Raw genomic sequence first — 23,200 nt, 5'->3', positions numbered from 1 at the left:
CCACAGCTTATTTATTAATTTAATAATATAATATTTGAATAAATTATCAAAGTAATTTATTTTAACGCTCAAAACTAAGTTCCAATCTGTCGCTATGTAAACGTGGCTGACGTGTCGTCAATGTAAATTTAAAGCAATCGCCGCCATACAGCGTGTCGCGTTATGTAATTACTGTTGACACTTCGATTAAGAAGATAGGCGTGTCATCGAAACAACTTCTATAGTTAAGTGTCATGTCTGCTATTAACGTTTGGTCATTGTAGCCGTGAGAAAGTATTATATACAAAGCCCATTACGTTTTAACGTCGAGTCGATTAAGGATAGTATTGTGAAAAAAACCGGCTTGTATACGTCAGTATATTTATAATTACAGTACATACTAAACCAATCTCAAATTTGATATAACTATTTATAGTTAAGAACACAATAGCCTTCTTTTTATATTAACCGAGTATTTTCTCATGATATTTGTGGTATATACATATTCATATACTTTATTGTTATTTTAGTTGCAATAAACAAATGCAATTAAAACAAATATGGTTGGATTCTAGGCTATATTACAGATTTCTCATAGCTGAAAAATTTGATACTGCAAAACTAAACGCAAATTTATAAATAAATATATATATAGTAAAATATACATTACAGGTTCGTATTAATTCTATTTTATTTATTTTTCGTAACTATGTGTCAGTGGCATGTATGTTGATCGATTATGACCAGTAATCCCAAAAATACGATAGCACCAAACCTCTACGAATTACATATTTGTTATTAATGATAAATATTTACACATAGGTAACAACTTCACAATCAAATTATACCTTACATAGCAACCGATGATTGGTCTTTTATTTCCTTCGGAGCGTTATTTCCTCTTCATCGCACTTTAATGATGAGATGGCTGCGTTTGACCGATAACGACTTCAACTTTAATTCAGCCATAATCGCAGGTAGTGGGTTTAATGACTCTCAACAAAAAAACACTTCGTAAACAAGGTCAGGCTTCCTCCCTACCCACAGAAAATGCTCGCAAACTGCGACCATTAAACAAAATTGTTAAATTAAAATAATTTGTTTCTTTCGTAGAAATATTTAAACATAATGTGCAGTATATTTTTTAAATAAATAAATATAACTCAACAATTCGTACAGCACCAACGAGTCTAAATCTAAACAGAACTTATAAATTAATATTATTTCTTAATGTATAATAATATATATAGAGTACACATATCTAATATTTGTATTGTGAGAGAAACAAACCATGACACGGTTATGCAGTGTCTTAAAACCACTGAGGTCAACAAATATTTAAAGTATGTTCTAGAAATGGTTACAGTCGGTATGCAAATCTGAAATATCTAATATAAGTTCTAGTTCTTAGTTCTAGGTAGCTGGTACTACTATCACACATTTAACTAACCGGCATGGGCGGTATTGTAAGTGATTAGGTAATCGTTATTCCCCTCGCTCGGGTAAGTTTTCGCAAGCCTCGTTGCCACACCAAGAATCCCCACTTAATTGCCGTGAGGACTTTTATCCAATATTCACGCCAATGGACCGATATCAAATGCAATTTTATGGGGTTATGCATTGTCATCACGTGATGATATTTTTGTTGGTCGTAGCCACCAAACGGTTCAATCAACCGTGACCTATTGATGATTGAAGTGAATTTCCGCTTTACAATTAAGTAAACATGATATTTATTTCTACGTGCCGATGTTTTCATAATTTTAGTATATTATTTTATTGTATTCGTGTAATGATACTGGTAATAGATGTTATTGATTACCTGTATCCATTAAGTAAAGTAAATACACTACTAAGATATACCTTGTAATTGGATCAATAACTACGAATTTATTAATCTTCACAATAAAAAAGCACTCACTCTTACATTTTTTATATAATAGTTATGGGAAAATCGACTTATGTCTAGATAATGAAGATAATACACTCTCGAATTTTTAATAAACAATGGAACCATTTTTATGCAAGCAATCAGTGTTTAATATTATTAGATCAGGGTAAATTTCATACGATTGCAAACTTCTACAAAAAGGATAAGAATAACAAATTCGAGTGTAGGTACATCTTTCACGTATGTTCCAATATTTATCCCTATTTCAATTTATGATGATTACTTTTTTTAGTTGAGAATATTTCCTCCAATCTTACTTGTCTTATTTACATAATTATATTACTAAAATTTAAATTAGTAAATACATTATGAAATAGTGCAACATCAAGCCGTATAACATTCGTATTTACACATGTACAAAAAAGAGCGATTTTAAAACAATATTCTTTATGTTTTCCCACGTTGTTTAACTACATTTACATATAGACATTCATTATTTTATGTATGTATACGTAAAGATAATAGGGACTCACGTGATTTCTATCGTAGTAATATTGCCCAAGAGTTATGCGGGTCTAGGCACACACAGTTACGTCAGTGGCGCGAACGCACGCGGAAACGTTACCGTGCGAAACCTCTTCCATATGCAAACAAAAATGTCGTACCTAATTAAGATTTTTAAATATTGAATAATAACACTCAGTATAGGTAGTGTCACTAACTAATCACCTCATGTACAGTTTCACAAACTTACTTTGCCCAATGACAGCTCTTTGTTGAAATTAGCGTTGCCGCTAAATAGAATCTACGGGATTTACATCATGCGCCACTTTCAGCCACCGGATCGGACTATTTTTGGCACTGTATAATATTCTTTATATAGAAATGAAAAAGATATGATATTATTATGAATTATACTCAGCATGATTATAATTACTGTAAATATAATCATGTGAATTGTGAAGAGCCAACATAAACCATACCGATTTATGTCCGCTCATAAATTAATTGTTAAGAAGAAATCCTAAGAATCTTATTTAGTATACACAGTTATTATAAATAGTATTCGTAACTAAAGTTACATTAATATATACAAACGTATAAAAATAACAATGCATATTTGTATATATCATTGTAAATGCTACAACAAAACATTATTTGTAAAATAGTTTACTTCGACTTTGGCATTGCAAATTGCACTTCATTTATACTCACGAAAAAATTTAATAAAAAATATCGTTGTTATTTACATAGTTTTAGCAAACTGGTAATAAAAATAGACGGTTAATTAATATTTAATAAGTACAAAAACGCTTTATTGCTGACATAAAGCATTTAATATAAAATACTAAATACACGCGGAAGTATTTTACTGTTTATCACAGAAAATTACTCATAAAGTTAAAACGCTTTAAATATTGATGAGGTACTTTTTATCTTACCTTAAAAATCCCTATAGCTAGTGTAAAAAAACATTATGTGACCTACTTCCATTTCTCAAGCATGTGACTTTAATGTTTATTATTTTTCTTTTCATTTATTACACTTACAACACCAAACCATTAAAAACATAAATTTTATTTAACGCTTCATTTCAGATAATCACAATCCATTATTGTACCTTTATTCTTTCCAAAGACATAATAGACAAAGATAACATTATTTACAAATACAAACATATATATCTTCAAGAAGATTGTTTTTATACTTTATTCTCATCTCGCTAATAGCGTTCCAAGGAATGCATTAATACTCCTTACAATACCTTTGTTGCAACTTTTTCCGTATTCTTGGTATTCAGTAAGTGACTAACTACTGCAAGATAAAAACGCAGTTGCGTAAACTTATTTTACTAGGATTGATACAGATAGATTATATCCCATCAAAAACATAAATGTGAAATGATAGCCGAGTTTAATATTATGATATATACCTTGATTGTTGACTTCTACGACAAAAGAGATGAGATCTTACTTTTTGTACATAAATTATACGAGGTACTTATTTATAACTAAATTAATACCAAATTATTTTTGATAAATTACTGTATTTTCGTATATTTACGGGGTATAATTGTCTTTTTTTGTGTTATTTTCTATATTTTCTTGTAACTTTTAAATGTTCAAGTGCATTGCCAATTCAGTATCAGGAATTTTTGGGCAAATCGGGGCGGTATAACGTCCACAGATGGTTGTACTCTACAATAGAGCTCTCGTGACTTGGATCAAAATTGTTAAGACGTACTCCATCTAAGGTTTTAACTCTGAAGAGTCCAACGTAAACCTGCCCTTTATTAAATATAGAGGAGGCTATGTTGAGAAGAGGACTGCCAAAACTAAGGCCTTGTGATTTGTGGATAGTAATAGCATATGTTAAGCAAATACGGAATTGTTCTCTATCAACAGGTACATTATTTAATATCTGAAACTTGGTATTGACACGTTATAGTTCGTAAAGACGATTATGTAACAAATTGACTGTTATCTATTGAATTCTCAAGAAAACAATTTGTTACCAATAAGTTCTCATTCTCGAGTTAACTGTACATTCCTACTTATAACTATACTAAAATTGTTATTAATTTTTGGTTTAAACTATTGTCTATACCATACGTATTTACTAAAATAATGTAATAATAATATAATCACAAATATATAAGTATAATTTAAGAAAGCTATAAATTTCGTAGCATAAATCGCAACCTTATAGGTTAGATATCCAGAAACAAAACATTGAGTTTTATCGCACCGCTCCCACACGGCGCCGCCGCGGCGCCCTATACCGAAATGCCTATTATTTAATAATTATTTATAAAAATAATGATTTTACACTATCGATGTGCGCTAAATATTGAAACAATAATTAATACCAAATCTCAGTTAATAACATAATAAATTCGAAATTCGACTATACTCCTAGTTATAAGTACGAGTATATTTTAGACAGAATCTAAATTATAGCAACTAGTGTTTACCGCTCAATGCAATATTTGAAGTTTGCTAGTTATCGACACTGATGTGAAGGGGTCAACGTAAATTGGTGGCTATCGACGTTTTCATACAATATTACTTTCGGTCCAGTACAAGATGAGATTTTTCGCCAGGGATCAATGTCAATTGGTGGCTATCGACGTTTTCATAGAATTTTAGTATTCGTCCAGTATAAGTTGAAATAGAATCAATTAAAGTGAAAAATTGTAGTAAAATGATAACAATTTACCAGTTTCAGATTTTTTCCTTTATATTCACCTAATTACCTATCTGCATACCAAATTTGAACTTCCTAGGTCATCTGGAAGTGGGTTATAATTTTGATCTATAGTTGATCAGTGATAAAAATGACGATTTTTGGACATTAATATCTAAATAACCGTTTGAGATATGTTTATGAAATTTGGAACACATATTTATCTCGCAAGTCTCAATATATGAACCAAATTTGACAGGTTTGTGTGAAAGAGTTTTTGAGTTATGAGGGGGTCAAAAGTGGCTCCAAATGGTTCGTGTAAATATACACACGGTGCTGCAAGCCAGTTTACTTGAAACTCGGCTTGACACGCTGCCGCGTGTCTAGATTCATACATTCAAAATTTCTTTTTAATTTATGATTAAAAAGTTACTTTATAAGTAATCAGATAAAATTGTGTTTACAGGCAAAAAGTTGTAAAAAATCCCTCATATATACTCAGAGCTGTAACTGTTTTTTTAAATAGAGTTTTATTACTAAATATAATATTTCGTTCACTAGAGAAAACATCTGAGTATTATTTACTTTTACTGGAACTTGTTTATGAAACTTTGATCTTTTATATAGAATTTTAATATATAAGAAGCCACGTATGGCCACGCATGGGCCATGCAATTGCCGTTGTCTATATCTATTCTATGATGTTGATACCAATTTATGAATATACAACTAATTGTTACTACTTTCTATAAGATCGACTGTCTCTACTATTTCAGAAGACATTATGTTACGTCATATTTAACAATTCTTGTAATAAATAAACTGCACATAAAGTTGTAAATGCCCTCCGGGAACATTTTATACTCGTATCAATTGCAAGAATTGAGAAGTATTTTTAATATCCAACAATATGAGTGGATGGTAGCCTAGCAAACATGTGGAGATGTTCAGGATGTTATCGGCGTAAGGTCGACTAGTGTCCGGCTACTGAGGTCACAGCTACGTTCCAATCATTGTACTTTTTGTTCTGATTTAAGATAATTTGCAAGTTTAATAGAATCGTTTCTTAATGTATTTATGCGTAAGTAAAATAAATAACCAAAAACGAAACGTAGTTATAGCAGTATTTTTCATTTCTTGCACTATTCTGTGCTAATCACGACACGTTTTCGTAACCTTCCGAATGAAACAATAGGTGTTCGAATAAACGTTAAATATCTCAGAGAAAAATACAGAGTTGGAGGTAGCTATATTATTTTCTCAAAGTGTTGTCATAGACATACTACAATACCCAGATTTTTTTACCAAAATACTAATAAAATTTTCGCCATGTGATTAATACTAACTAGCAATTACTAGCCATAGAGGTTACATACAACTTTCTGCTTACATTTTATTATTTAAGTTATGCCATAGTATTTTGTTATAAGTTTATGCTGCGCAAGGTATCCATTGTTTCGGGTATAACCATCGTAGAAACTAGAAACAAAAAAACGTTGACATGTCTATACACACGTGCCTCATCCAGTGAGCTATTTTTTTTAAGTTTCGCCACTTAACCTTGTCCAACTTTAACTATGAGTAGCAACATCCATTGACACTTTACCTAGTGGTCACGTATTGTTGGCGAATCGAACGCACTTTCATTTCACTAATGTCAAAATTATCGAGGCTGATAGCAATTCCATCGCGTTTTTGACATTGAAAGCAATCTGACCAGTTGTTACACGCAGTTTTATTACTTGCACGTAAACCACCGTATATGCACACTAGGTTAATTTAAATATCAAGTGTGAAGTGACGTAATTTTTTTAAATACTACATGTATAATACCTATAATTATAATTAATACATTTTATATACACATGTTTTAAATCGAGTGTACATTTGTAATAGTATTGTTTTAATTGACATATTATTCTTTAGTGAATAATATGTAAATTAAAAGAATATTAGTTTCATACAAAATCGTTATATTTATGAATACCTGTACTTTATATTTTATTTAATGTGTATTAAAAGATACTGACATAATATTTCTGACTAACCTATAAAAATCGGTAATTAATAAAATAAATGCCGATAGCACTATAACACTCTTTAGGAAACTTTGTTTACTGTTTCTTTTCTGTAACTCTAGTTTTATTAATTGTCAAATAATTCTAAATATCACTCAGTCTGATGCGAATCAAATTATAATCAGACGTTATTACCTACATTAAATTTGCATACATTCATGGTAAAGTGAATGCCCTCCTTTTTGACTCATAAATAATATGTTAATCATTAGCTGCATTCTATTTAATAATATTCAGACGAGGTGTAATTTAGTTAGTCTGTCTGTATATATAAAACAAAGTAAATACTATTTACATTGATATATTTTTCGCCTAGATCAATTTCAATAATTTCTGTTCGTCTCCGCTCCGGATAGTAACATAAACAATATAAAAGTACAAGTGTCAAAAAGAAAGATATTTTAGAATACATAATAATATTCGAATAGAAATAAACAAAAATATCGAGAACAAATGACAAAACTAATGTCAATGTCAAAATCGATTGGTCTTGTTAATGATCACGACCAATTAATCTGGAACAGTATATGATAGGCCATATTGTTCCTGATTATTCATACAATTAAGCATCCTGTATTAAAGTCGCAGAAATGTGACATTTATATTTTACATGTTTTATTATTTCTTGAGTTTTAAATATAGTAGGCGCTAAGCAGCTCGCGTAGTGAAATATATACCTAATAAATACCAGATTTAAAGCATTGATTTTAAATTGCATCCATAAATAAGTTAAGCATTTGAACTAATTTTGGGTATCCATATTTCAAACAAGTTGAATATATATTTTGTTAGCGTCCTATTTGAATATGAATCAGTTATTTTAAAATGTCAATATATTTAGACAAAAACAAGTTTTATTTCAAACTTATATTACGCAATTTATTGGAAGTTATATCATACAAATTCAATTAGTTATGGAGAATTTAAAGACTACTATTTTGAAACTTAATTAATACGAAAAAAATATATTTAAATGCATAACCGTCGTATATATAATAGTTGAAGGGATGAATATCTGTCGGTTTCAGGATATAATTCAAAAGAACAAATATGATTTGTGACATTCGGAAAAACTAATACCACATATATGAAATGATAATAATCAGTTCGCACTCTATCTATAATAGTCAAAAAGCCAAATAACAATACCTCTCTGATCCATCCCCCGTACAATTCAAACTTTGCCGCCTAGGCGACCCGAGGTTCGGACCCCTAACGGTGCCCTCAGGCTATAGTCGTATCCGTCATGCAGGAATTGGCATTCAGTCGCTCCATAATACCTTCCGCAGCTTTGAAGTGTCATCTGCACTGGCCCCCTATCCGTTTAGGCCGCAAATGCCAACTATGGCGAACAGCATTAGACTAGTCTAAAAAAGAAGGCTATGATAATAATGCTACTCTAAATAATAAAATTCATTCAAGAGCTTCAAGAGCATCTAGCTCTAAAATTTAGCCTTGTAATACGATTGTGTAACCACCACCTTGCGTTGGATTAATCTACCAATGAACTAAACCATAAACATTACGTACTGTTTGAAATTATCCAGGATTACAGGTCTTTTGCACATTACCAAGTAATCAAATTGAACCAAATACATAGAAGTAAACCAAGACTATACGAATATATCCTCAAAACACCATGCAATATTTTGACAAACACTGCCTTTTGTAGACTTTTTCCTAGGATGATATCTGTATAGATAAACTTAAAAAGCAAAACGGTAACGGTAGTACAAATGTACGGATCATCCAAATAATTACCGATATAATATGTATTATCTAATTAATTATAATCTTGTATATACTTGTCTATACCTACAAGAATTATTCATTTTACATATTAAAATAGCAAGTTAGGAAATCCTTTAGTATTGAGAATTTAGTTTAGAAGAAATTAGTCCTTTCTTTAAAGGAAATGAATTGGCATTCTATAGATTTAGTGGATTATTTATCCTTTGTTACGATTACATTTATTTTGTAGATAATATTAATATACTCTTAATGACTTGTCATTAGGAGTACAATAACATTATCTACTAGCCCACTATTTTGCTGACAATTTTGGCTTAAACATAAGTAGTGAAACCATACTTAAAACCAAAGAATTGTTGTGCAAATTAGATATTTTCCCAGGAAGCTTTACTTTCTTCGTGTCTAATGACTGCTGACTGGCGCCTTCTCTAAATTTACTCAGCTGACCATGACTTGGTTTTGATTTACGTGTAAAATAGATATATAGGAATTTCAATAGAGTTAGGTCCGTTCTAATCCCATTATAACTCATATTAAAACCAATAAATTGTCATTTTTCTTTTCTATAACGTAAAAATATTATTGTATCTGCATAATAAGTGTATAATATATTTAATATTAGAAAAAAAATTAAAATGCAGTTTGGTAAAAAAATTGAGGACAAAATTATAACTAGAAAATAATTATAGATTAAAAAACGCAAAGAATATAAATTTGAGAAATCTACAACAGGTGAACATGTTCACCATTGTAATAGTAAAAATAATAAGAGAATTATATTTCATACAAGAATGTTTTGCCCCTGATATTTTATAATTCTGACCAGTTACCAAAACCTTATTATCTACCTCCCTACTACTATTACCTACAAACAACCGAATGATCTCAAAAGATAAAAACGATCCCAATGCAGATACGTGTATTCCGATTGATTAACTTCTTAATACAATGTCAATGACATAAGCCTAGAAAGTAAGTACCTACGTACTGTGTGTGCCAACGACTGTCATAAGAGATCTGCGATATAAACGAAAGCATTGCGGTCGTTTATAAATTTGTGGTTGGCAGTGGTCTCTTGATGGTAGGTACTTAAGTCTCGTTTGCTTCCTACTACACATATTTTATCACCTTGTAGTTTGTGCGAAAGAAATTCGGTTTCCTATATTATTAATGAATATTATTCAACATTAAAATGTTAAATGTCTCAATTTTACCCAGTGATCTAAAATATAAGAATTGTTTAAGTAATTTCAAATGTTTCTTTTATATGAGATTTGATTGTTAGCAAACTGAACTGTACTGTCAATGGAGAATCTTTGTATTTTACTATTTACTACGTTATTTGTACGTACATATACCAGAGCAGCGCTATAAATGTCATGTAACGAGTCCAGTACGCTCATTCGTCGTCATTCCGACAGATTAAAATTATACCTTCATATCCATTAATTACACTGGCATATCTAACACTTCAACCAAAATACAGCTTCCAAATCCAACTGCAGGGCGGCAGCAATAGGCAAGTCAGAGCAGCATAGCTTTGACTCAGATTATATTGTCCAAACTCCACCTCGATAAATTAAAAATTAAATTAATAATCGACATAAGAACACCTAGATGCATTTGGGTACATTTTACAGTATGGTCATTGCTTTACTATCACTTCCTGATTCTGACCGGTGACCAGTTGCATGGGTGCTCAAAGTGATCAATCTCGTTACACGATTGTATGTGACAGATATATGCTCGTATACTACATCTCACTTACTTATAGACTCATTTAAATGTAAGTATAACGAAGACATACCTTCTACTTTGATGAATTGACCTGTATACTTGGATAGAAAAAAGAGTGATGACTTACTAAAAAAATATTTCTTAGTAATATATTCATGACTGTTGCATGCTTATCTTATAATAATATATTACATCATCTGAAGAGTATTAACTAATAATTATTTATTCTCATTCTTAGAATATTATAGTAGTATATATCCGTTATTATGATAGGCAAAAACGGTAATGATTTACGATCTGTTTTATTATTAAAAGGCAACCTAAACATAACTTTTATTTTTATTGCAAAATAATGTATGCATGTACACAATTATATGCATTGTATATAGGTATATTTATACCTACCTACTTCATAAATAAATCTTCGTTATATTGTTTCGTAGATAGAATAGTAAATACTTTTTTTCTACTTGTTTCAGATTGAGGCGAAGTTTATTATTTTTAACGACCCTGTTAGCTGTACAAACATACACACAAAAAATAAAATCAGATGACAGCAGTATACAGGGAGTTCCAAGTGATCTAAGACGAGTAGTTAGCGAAGCATTGACCTTAGAAAGAAGATTCATTGCTGGTAGCAGTGTAACGTAAGTAGTACATTATATTATTACTCGTAATTTTTATTTCTAACTGTTGCTACATCACCTGTTCATAAAATATATATTAAATTAGATTTTTATTGTTTGTACGCGCTAATAGCAAAAACTGCTTAACGGATTCACTGTACTTCAGTTCCACTACAACTTATTGCAATAGTAAATTATTTTAATTTACTATTTTGGTAATTACAATTAGTGGCAGTCACAAGATACTTTCTGAAATTATTTACTTCGTTTACTGTTGTATGAATTAACTTTTTATTACATATTCCTATCAACATATGGGCTTATAGCATTAAGCTCTGCTTCAAATTAAATTTATGCTTATTTGAGCACTTTTTCCAATATGCTCAGAATAGGGAACATATATTCTGTGATCGTAGACTTTTAGAATGAAACATTGACCTTGACTTTTAGAATGAAACATCAGACTCTATGTAAGTTACTATTGTTGTTATATTATATCAATGTTTTCTCTATCCTTCCAAGACAATCTTAAGGATGGATTGCATTAAATTATTAAAACCTTATTGCAGACAGAACTGCTCAACGGACGATACTGCAGCGAGCAATATTCCATGCCCACCGAGCAAGTACCGTAGCGCCAGCGGAGAATGTAACAATGTGAGACACCGCCCTTGGGGCAGACGGGGAGATATCTTCTTGAGGCTAATGCCACCCAAATATGCCGATGGTAAGTTCTTGAAAACTCCTAGATATGTTTTAGTTCATAATCATGATTTAGTAAAGTAGATATATAATTAATAAATAAATAGGTACCACTAAAAGTTGCGTCCGTTATGATTTTATCAAACTACATTAAACTTTATTTTATTCTATATACTGCCATACAAGCTGACAGTCCATTTGATAGAAAGTGGTAACAATCAGCTATAAACATGAACAGCACCAAGACCATTAAAAAATATGCTACTACACTCTAACGCTAACATACAATACAATTATTTAGGAACATACAGTGGTTTTGTATTCCTCTTTTAAACCTGAATTAATTATATAATTATAAACAAGTGTATTTAATCAAGTATGTTTAAGTAACATGGTGTATATTTAAATGTAGTAATAGTATATACTCGTACCTTACCTTATAGACTCGTAAAAAATTTAAGTGTCAATGATGTCACTATGAAAAAATACAAAAACATCTATTAAATCACGTGATGATGCCTATTACACGCTGTCATTGGTTTGACATAAGATTTGTAAGCACAGTTTCTTTAATTCGTATAATAGACATGTTTAATGTCCATCATCATCATTGTACAAATCGTCTGTGTTCACGCTATCTATGTTAAGCAATTAAAGTCAACAGTCATAGTACACAAGACGCGACATCGAACTGTGATTGAAGGTCGTGCAAAACTAAAAGACCTTAATCCTTTTTAGCACATTTAATTCTAATCACAGATTCTAATATTATTACATAATAATATCAACTAATGGTCACCTAAAGGTCAAATTCGAACACTTTAATAATAAGTTTCGATGTTATTTAAGTTTTATTGTCAACATTGTATATTTTGTACATGTTAGTGTGCAAACACATGGAAGTGTGTGTATATTTGTTTATTATTTAATATAATATATTATATTTTAAGAATTATTCTAAAAAATATAGTTCAGTGCACTTTCTCACCATATACCTATAAATATAAACTTTAATTGTGTTAAATTTCATTCTCCTTTGTCTACGTAATTATTTAAAAATTTCGAACTCTTTTATGTACGATATTATAATTACTTGTGCTTTTAAAAATTAAAAATAGATAGCTTATTTTTAATTTAATTTTCAAATAACCTATTTTTAATTTTTCTTTAAAATAAAAATATTTAATTATTAACAAAGCCACTTTTTGTATTATTCACAATATACATATTTATCTGTTTTATTGATCAATAATGGTACAGTAAGTTGATAAATAAATAAATACTAAGGATAAAAATAGGCTGCGTAGGGACATAATAATATATAGAGTTCGAAATGCAGAAGTACTTCGATGTCATTATTGATGGAATAAATAAATAAATTATTGTTATTATTAATCAATTCATGCATTCTATTTTCTAAATGTTCGAAATTAAATAAGATACCTTAGCTTATTAATTTAATGATATTAACAATAAATAAAATATCCTAATATATTATCTAATATATGAGAAAATATTCGAATTAAGTCCTATAATCGAATGAACATAAACCTATCTTGATTGGTTTAAGTAGATACTTATTTTTCTTACTGTAAATTACCGCCTATTTCGGATTTTTTTTTGCTACAGTTGAACATGGACTAAAAAATGTCAAAGTAGCGTAGCATTGGGGTCAATGCTCGTAATAGGCATCTACTTAATCAAAGTAATAATATTTAGCCTCCTATCCTGTTATTAAACATTGACTCCAGTGAAGCCATGTCGTTCGATTTTTTGTACGAATATAAATAACTGTGACTATAACTATCATTCGCTATTGCTTCAGGTTTCTCTATTACTATTGGTCCCTCCTAACGTAATTAATTATATTGTTAGCTATCAATTCATAAGACCCGTTTATGAATTGATAGCTAACAAAGGAAGGAATAAGATTGGATGGTAGGCAAAGATAGTGATATAAATTTATGAGAGACAAATACTAGTGCATACTCGATTAGTCAATTTCTGTGTTAGTTAATATATAAATTGAAAAGTGTAATTGAACTTTCTGTACCTCTAGTGAAGAGCAACATAATTCCATTACCTTTTGTAGGCTACTTTAAATAACCAAATTTTTATCTTTCTATATAAACAACACATATTTAAATTTATAGGGTATTTACATGTTTGCTACATGTAACTTTAATACCTTTTATAACTTATTAATAATATTGGAACAGATTTGGTATTTTTGATAAATTAAAATTAGTATATCTGTACCTCACAGCCTGTACTTTTGACCGTACATACAATTCTTGTTTCATTTATATTCATATAACACTAGTCATGTATGCACGCCGGTTTCGGAGTCTCCTGACTCCCCCATCAGACAACACACGATTAATCAGATCATGATAAACTGAGCCTTCCCCGATCCTTGTAAGCAGCCACTTTCGCATTGTAGATCTGCATATTAAGAATAATTTTGTAGTATTATCTACAAAAATATTTTTTTATACAATATTCCTAGTCGATGAAATAATTTTATGCGAAATCCCATGATTTAAATTATTTATTATTTATTAAGTGTTTTTAAATCATACTAATATAATTATCTTAAGTTAGAGTGTTCCAATTTTGAAAATTTTATAAATCGAATTCCAATTACTGCGCTCTGAAAATATAGCCGTACGTAAATGAGGAAAAATGTTTTGGCGGGAAACAAACATATTTTGACATTTCATATGTCATTGTAATGTTTAAATAGACGACTATAATAGGTATGTTTATCGTAAAATTATTACAATTATACCATTTTTAATGTTTCGTGCCAAAAAATACCTAAAAATGTTCTATAAAATTCTTATTTTAATGTTTTGCTTTTGGGTATGAAATGGACTGCCACATACCTATATTTACTACTGACACATTAATCTTCAGTTCAATAAAACGAATTATCAACTTGACCTATGCAAGTAAAATCAGTAATGCAGGTATGGAAGAAAAGATAAAAAATAATAATACATTATTAAGCATATTCACTTACAAATTGAAAAATCTTTCAATAAAATATTTAATATAATTTTCAAAAATTAAATTCAAAGTTATTATATAGGTACTAATATCACAAATAACTATGGAATAGTTGCAAAATTGATTCCATGGTTCGTTTTGCGTCTTGCGTTATTCAGTTATTTATAAATGTTTAATAATATTAAAAAAACTGATAACTTATACCTATGATGCACAAAAACGAGAATATGTTACTTATGTTTAATTTTAATTACCTCATGTTTCAATATTTATTCTAATTGAATACGCCTTTAAAATTGTGTCTAATTAAGTGCGTTGTAAAAAACTATAAAAGCAAATAGATCCGGCTAATTTGTTTAAAAAAAGAACTTATCTGATCATTATAGATATATAGATAAGAGTACATTATACATATTTATTGATTTAATATTTTCTATTGATAACTATTATTGAAGTATTAGACATAGCTGTAACTATAGACAATAAAATGATCGTAAGATTAAAGTCTAATCATTTAGAAATTAACTGTGGATATATCATAACTACAGTGGATGAGAATAATGGCTCTATCGGAAAATTATTGGTTCACTCTTCCTATTTCTTAACTGAACTGTGATCTGGTAAAAGGAGCGCGGTTAATTTGATGCGATCTTCCCGTCTCTCCCCGCCATTTACGCAATTAAACTTAATATTGATTGGGAATGCACGCTGCCGCATGTTTACAACCCTAACAATCAACAGCAATACAATCCGGCACACATTACATAGTCGCCAGGTTCTATGATTCCATAGTGACCATGTTTCTTTTTCTTTCCATCAGCTGATCCAAAAGATTATTTGCAATTCTCCATTAAATAAAATAATTAGGAAACGATAGACATCTAAATATACACATGTAAAAATGTTAAAGCAATATTATAGTTTTATCAAGATTGTAGAAATAATTTATTACATTACAAAAATATATATAAGCCGGATCCCAGCCGATTTATTTTTGCCTTATTAAATGCCTTTACAAAATTTATATTGACAGGTAAAAATAATAATTCAAATTGTTATACGTATTTTATGGACATTACTGTTTTGATGATCAAAGCTGTTAAACAATAAATCAGATAGAGTCTGCGTGAGTATTAAGATATAAAAGTTTTATGTAGGTCGTACATTAACACAGGGCAAGGTTGTTTCCCAAGTTTTATCAATTACGTGACAAACACACATTTTACAAATTTATGCAGAAATCATAATAATAACAATAATTACTACTAATATTGAAAAATGAAAGTTCATTAAGATGGTAGGATTCAAATCTGTTACTCTTTTGCACCAAAATAACTAGACGAATTCGTATGTAATTTGGTACACAGATAAATTATGTCCAAGACTGATCATGGATCATGTAGCAAAACTTTTGTCAGAAAGACTAATTCATATTATTAATAAAACGAATATTATAATTACAAATGCGAAAGTATGTCTGTTTGTCACTCTATTTCTTAGCTTTTCGCAGGTAAACAACTAAACGGATCTTAATAAAATTACATGAATATGGATTGTATCACGAGGACTGGCTTTATCAATTATCTAAAAAAATGAGTAACAAATGTAATTACGTGGATACCACTTTATTTACATACTTTTTAGGATACCGAGGATAGGATAACTAGGTAAAGACCGCAATCTCATCTGCTTTTTAAAGTTTTTTTTATCTTTAAAAGCAGACGAGATCGCGGTCTAGCCTATCTCGATTACAGTAACGTGTTGTTCATATCAAATTTCCAGTCGTAGGGTAATGAAAGACGAGAAATAAACAGTCAGACACATTTGTAATATTAGTATGTATAAATAAAATTTGAAATAGTTATTACATTGTCTAATTCTAGGAGTTGCCCAACCGTTATCACCACCTCAAGTGCCGGATGCGGCGCTGGTTGTACATGCCATGGCTCAGCTGACACAGCCACCAGATCACGACTACGTGACCAGCATGCTGGCAGCTTGGGGACAACTACTGATAGATGACCTCGTTGCTACTGCCAATGGGAACAAGGTACTTGAATGGTTATTATACTTTGCATTCTTATGAACCAAAATGATTGTACAACTACTACTACTATTGAACGTGAGATATTCTTAAAGAATTTTGAAAGTAAATAAAAATTCATATCGCTATCTAGAGATCATTACAGCAGTTCAAAATTTCATACTTAAATTTCTTACCTATGGTCAACGTAATACAAAAAAAAATAAAAGTTGTAATATAATGTAACATTTTCTAGGGACTCTTAAATAAATTCATTTTTCGCTTGAAAATATTAATCTTCCAGAATACGATCCGATAGATATATCTGCATCTCTCGTCATCATACTAAATTTGTTTTTTACTAATTCGACAATTACGCTATTATTATTATTGCACACACTCTATTAAAAAATACCACGATTTATTTCACGAAAATTTTCCTCATGAGACGATTCTTATGATACTCTAGAACTTGTGACTAGCAAACAAATTTTGGACAAGTCAATTAGGCCTGCTCACGGCTATAATAACCACAACAGCTATAAGTATAGCTGCACAAAAATCAAAGTGCATAGATTACGTGTTTATACCTCATCGAATCGCACGTAATATTCCAATACGAAGGCCGCCGGATGCAAGCTTTTTGTTAAAAGGAACGGATGGTGTCGCAACGCACGCATTCATACGACGTAATCATCCATCTAATGATGCGATCAACTCGATTTTTTCAAGTATAGTAACTTGAACTTGGCCGAAGCCCGACTGAGATCAATTATGAATGATTACAATGTTAATAACTAACCCGATGACGCATCTATGTATAAATTTCAATTGCTTTATTAGCAATTTCTTAAAATGAAATATTTTAAAATCTGATCTTGAAATTTATTACAATAATTTTTATTTTTTTAATAATACAACATACTTTTATTTTGGTTTATTGGTTACTTTGTTTTCTAAATCATAAATCATATTTACACAGAAATAATAATAGTAACATTAATTTAAAAAATAGAAATTTGTTACTTGGACTGGGTGGATTGTTGATATTTGTTACTTTTTTTTTCACAGAAATAAGTGGACATACACTAAAACTAATTTATATATTTTATGTACAAGTAACAGAAATTGAAAGGGGGTTGGACAAAAATTTATGAATATATATCAAATACTACAATGTTCTATAGATTATTGCAGTGAACAGTGAACTGTTTTCTCTCTTCTATTCATGCAAATTGAGTTGTAAACAATTATTGTACATTACTATTCATTCTTCACACATACTTGTCTTTAGGTACGCATATTGATCTGATTTACTGAATTTTTGTCAATTGACAATTGTTATTTATATTTTAAAATGCTTTTATTTTTTACTAGCTACTCACCCCGGCTTTGCCCGGGTGTACATGTATTATACATATAAACCTTCCTACAGAATCACTCTATAAAAAAAACCGCTTCAAAATCCGTTGCGTAGTTTTAAAGATTTAAGCATACATAGGAACAGACAGTGACAGCGACTTTGTTTTATAGTATGTAATAATTCACCGTTACCTAATAATATTGTTATTGAACATTAGATACTGCATGTTACAATACAATACATATTATACATCATTTCAGTGTAAAAAATGCGGTTTGTTCTTTCGCCAGAATCCTTAAGGGATAAATCGAGTATTTAAGGTCACGAACTGCATTTATAAATTGTCTAAATTATGAAAAAAAAATACTATATATTTAATTAGTTCTTACCTCTTTTTTAGAAGTTAAAAGCCCTATCGGGTTATAGAAGCATGTAAAGTCTGATAGTTACATAACATTACGTGATAGTTCGCGAGGTCGATAGAAGAAAGGTTGCATGTACACTTTTATAATAGTGAAAGCAATGGAGTAACAGGTATATTCCGTTCCTTATGGTTGATACTTATGGGCTTGCCTCTACAATCTAATTGTTACACGGTGCGTTCTAATTTTAAACTTATATTTGGTATTATTATTTATATTTTAAACTTATACGAGAAGTTATCGTGTGAAAATTACATTGTACTGAAAATACATTACTGGATTGCCAAAGATGAGAGGGTAATTTTTTTTCGACTATTTAATCCATATTTTTGGCGTATCGTGACGCCGAAACGTGTAACTTTAATTAATAGTTTGTCGTTTAATTAATGGTTAGTATCGTTTTAACGGTATGATATATGATAGTACCATAAACATAATGGATATAAACTTGTCAATGCTGAATGGTCTAGTTTTTTTGTTCCTTTTTATTTGTATCTTTAGTTTATTTGCTAGTTTATATCCGTAATTTTCCAGTTTATGGCACCGTAATATATTAAATTAATGAATACCACAAAGAACATGGTACTACTTATTTTTAAATACTCACAATTTATAATACACTTTCTCAATCTTTTTTTCTCTCTTTGTATGTTTTGATTGTTATTTGATTATCATTAACGTAGATTCTTCTATGTGTGATAAATCAGCAGGTGCACAGTGTATGTGACAAAGTTATTTAATTCATTATGAAGTGTTTAGTCAGCATAACAGAATGTTTTCCAATCCATATTACGTATTATTATTTTCAATATACGTGTATCATAAACACATACCTAATAACTATATATTATGGATTCATTCGTATATCATTTTATCTCCATTTGCAATATGCACTCGCACTGATTTCTCATTAGTCCTGAAATTAAAACATGTCTTGGTTTTTTTAGTGATGTTTTCTAATACACAAAAAAAGACTATAAGTGAAATCCACTCTTCATTTTTATTTATGATGAAGTCAAGAAAAACTATTTAATTCTATTGTAGGATAGTATTTAACCTTACGAAATTAAGGAATATTGATTTTTAAAATTGCAGGCGTATCGTAATCCGAACACGTAATGTGAAAGTTATTTGTACTTTCAACGTACTGCAATAGGGTGGACATTTTTTTATAAGCATAATATGAATGACAAAGAAGCTAACATACTCTTCCGCACCCTGCAATTTTACTACAATGTATCACTTTTAAACCGAAATACAGTTTATAAAAAAAGTGGCTCTCCATATAACATTAGGAACGCCTGGTAGCATCTATAAACCGGACATTAAAGCTCATTCTTAAGTTAATAATATTATAAGAGTATATGTTATCTGAAAAATATGTATAAAAGTATTAAAAACGTTTTTTAAATGTATACTTGCAATACATAGAAAAAACATTGCAATACAAAACATTATGTATATTTATAAGGTACATCGACGTAAACTTACTTTATTTATTTATATGCACAGGAATGCAAAGGATCAGAATCGAGTTGTGATTACGAACGCTCAGCGCCTGCAAGAGACATAGATTCTTGTGGTTTCGGTATGTATGAATTTGACTCTCTTTAACCAATAGAAAATAAAATAACCTTGCATTTAACAGTAATAAAAACAATTAAATATCAGATGAATGTATAGTCATAACACCTTCTTACTTGTTTGTATCAGAATACATTATAGATATCTCGAAAAATAGACCTGTATTTTTTCCATAGTTTGAGTGTACAATATTACATAGGTATATAATAACGAGGACAGAAATATCATTTACCTTAAAAAGGCATTATAAACATAACTTTATTATAGTCTTACTGATGTATAAGCATGAGAGATATTTGTAAGATTATTTTACTGTGAATAGATATTAAGCACTAAGTTATTTCTAAAGTATCCTACGCGTACCTAGTTGAAAATGCTTAAACAGTAGGTAGGCAACTGGTTTCACAAAGCATGCTCAGTTATATTTCGCAACGACTTCCATGATAATAGCACCATGCAATATTATATAAAACGTATTTATATATAATTACATTATAAATGTTATGACGAATATTTTTAACCTCAATTTAATAAACTTTGATTACTAATAAAGTACCTACCATAACTATTTATACCTATATTCCTCAAGAAAGAATTTATTCAGTAACACTAGTTACTTTATAGGTACAAGTATAGTATTGTTTGAAAGCGTTATGCGTATATAAAATATATTGAATACTAAAATAATTTAATTCATATTTATTCTCAGCAGATATTTATTTAAAACTTTATTGAATGGCTTAAAGCTAATAGCATTCTCTAGCAGCCAACCTTAGGTAATGCGGAGATACTCGAATATTTAAAATTAATTCAACAACAATGTTTACTAACTCAACTACATTACTGTTTGGTTCGGTTGTCACAGAATTGTACATTAATTTGTATCAATTGTGACATTTAATATTATTTTGAATAATACTCTGTCTGTACTATCGAACTCTAATTTAATACATAACAATGAAAGATATTGCGCATATAATATAACGAACAACTGTCATATATAGGTATTATTAATTTATTGTGCCAAAATAAGAATATTAGGAAAAATCTTTTACTTGTTCTTACTTACGTTCGTATTTCATCTTTAAACTGTTTATTCAATGACCTGGCCAAATTTTACTTGTTCCTCAGAATACCGTGAGCAGATGAACCTGGCTACTTCTGTGCTCGATGGCTCTGCTCTTTACGGCAGTTCTGAGAAGGAACTGCGCTCACTTCGACTCTACGATGCTGGCAAACTCGACATGGCTTCATGTCGAAAGTAAGTATTTATTATAAGTATTTTATCAAGGATATTTAAAAAAAATCTAACTGACGATCTGCCTTATGGCAAGTGGTAATCGCTAACATATACATAATAGAAAGAAAGAAAAATATTTATTCAGTGCTTTTCAACAGTGTAAACAGCATTACGTACATCACGTTATCATGTGACGCTCGCTATACGACTCATTCATTACCATTCCAGTGGAATATGATGTCTTGTCTCTTATCCAATTATTTTACTGCCTTATTTTACTATGGTTTACAAAGCACGCTGCTTGGCAACTAAAATAGGTAGACGGAGGTACCCACGCAGACGACTGTTTACAATAACAACCTAAAAATTAAAATAAAATTTAAACCGTAAACCATAACGTATATGATAAATTTTAATTCAACACCTGAGCTTCAGTCTAAAAATATAATCAGCAAATCTTTAACAATAATTAAACAATTATGTAAAAATACTCTCATGTATAATTAGTATTCTTCAAGCAAGTATTTAAGATAATTATACTTATTATTGAATACAATAAGGTCAATGAATATAACAAAAATAATAAATATCTAGTTACAACATATTATTCAGTTATAAGTAATAATTAATAAAGTGTAATAATTCATATGCAATATCGTGCCAATAGATGCGTTTAAATGGATAATAAAGAGGAAGTAAACAAAATGAACATTGTATAAGAACAAACAAGTTTATCTTCACGCACGCCAATGTAACGCAATTAATAAGCTACCTATAAATATCTAATTGTAAGAAAAATGTTTTATTACCTGGTAGAGACAAGATTACCTTTATTATTATTAGAGACAAGATTAGTATAGTTATATACCTATATGCATACAACTGACATACGACCATATACGCATTTTAGAAACAGTATAGTCACATCTTCGCCAAGGTTGAAATGACAAAGTCACTTGAATTTTCTACAACTTTAACTTATATACTTACTACCTCCATAATAATTATTGTAACGATTATTACGAAATACCTATTTTCATTATTCATAATATGAATAAATAAGAAACATAGAATCACATGCTTTTTTGAAGTAAGTGAGAAAGATCTATTCTACATAAATACTACCAAATTGTAGACCATTCGCATTCTATTGTCTCTGCCTAACCTATAAGATATAAGTTCAATATTATAAGAGTTAGATACATCAAACGATATAAACATATGAACACGACGCAACGTTAATTTATAAACGATGACACAGAGATGGAATTCCTAGATGTGGTCACAGAAATGGATTGTATGCAAATGTATCTGAGATGTAAACCTTGAGATTACGTACCTTCCCTCGTAAAGATTTCAATATCTACCATATTAACATAGGTGGTTACAAGCAAACTGCTAATGGTATAATAAACTACTTCCTATTTGATAAATCAGTGTCATCGTTTAATAAAGCTATTTATTTAATATGGAATACCTATTATAATAAATAGTAACTACCATATGCATAATATTCAAAATAAAGAAGCAAGAAAATAACTCGTAATTCTCAGAGACTAAATTTCGAGATACTTGATTTGAAAGCAATTTAATTATGTATTTAGT

The 23,200-nt window shown here is 29.8% G+C and overlaps 1 protein-coding gene across 1 annotated transcript in view; it reads left to right on the top strand.

Moving 5' to 3' along the window:
• The window catches only part of LOC131842545 (peroxidasin homolog pxn-2), a 47,936-nt gene that overhangs the window by 11,907 nt on the left and 12,829 nt on the right, over nucleotides 1-23,200 (top strand). The window contains exons 2-6 of the mRNA XM_059191115.1: nucleotides 11,103-11,270; nucleotides 11,819-11,976; nucleotides 16,847-17,013; nucleotides 20,284-20,359; nucleotides 21,487-21,616. Of these exons, the coding sequence (XP_059047098.1) occupies nucleotides 11,103-11,270; nucleotides 11,819-11,976; nucleotides 16,847-17,013; nucleotides 20,284-20,359; nucleotides 21,487-21,616 (699 nt within the window). The remainder of the gene's footprint in view (nucleotides 1-11,102; nucleotides 11,271-11,818; nucleotides 11,977-16,846; nucleotides 17,014-20,283; nucleotides 20,360-21,486; nucleotides 21,617-23,200) is intronic.

This window comes from Achroia grisella, unplaced genomic scaffold, assembly GCF_030625045.1.
Source record: "Achroia grisella isolate CSIRO2021 unplaced genomic scaffold, CSIRO_AGI_Agris_v1 utg241, whole genome shotgun sequence".
Lineage (NCBI taxonomy): Eukaryota > Metazoa > Arthropoda > Insecta > Lepidoptera > Pyralidae > Achroia > Achroia grisella.
Note: the sequence above shows the minus strand (reverse complement) of the source record. Positions and strands in the feature narration are given on the sequence as shown.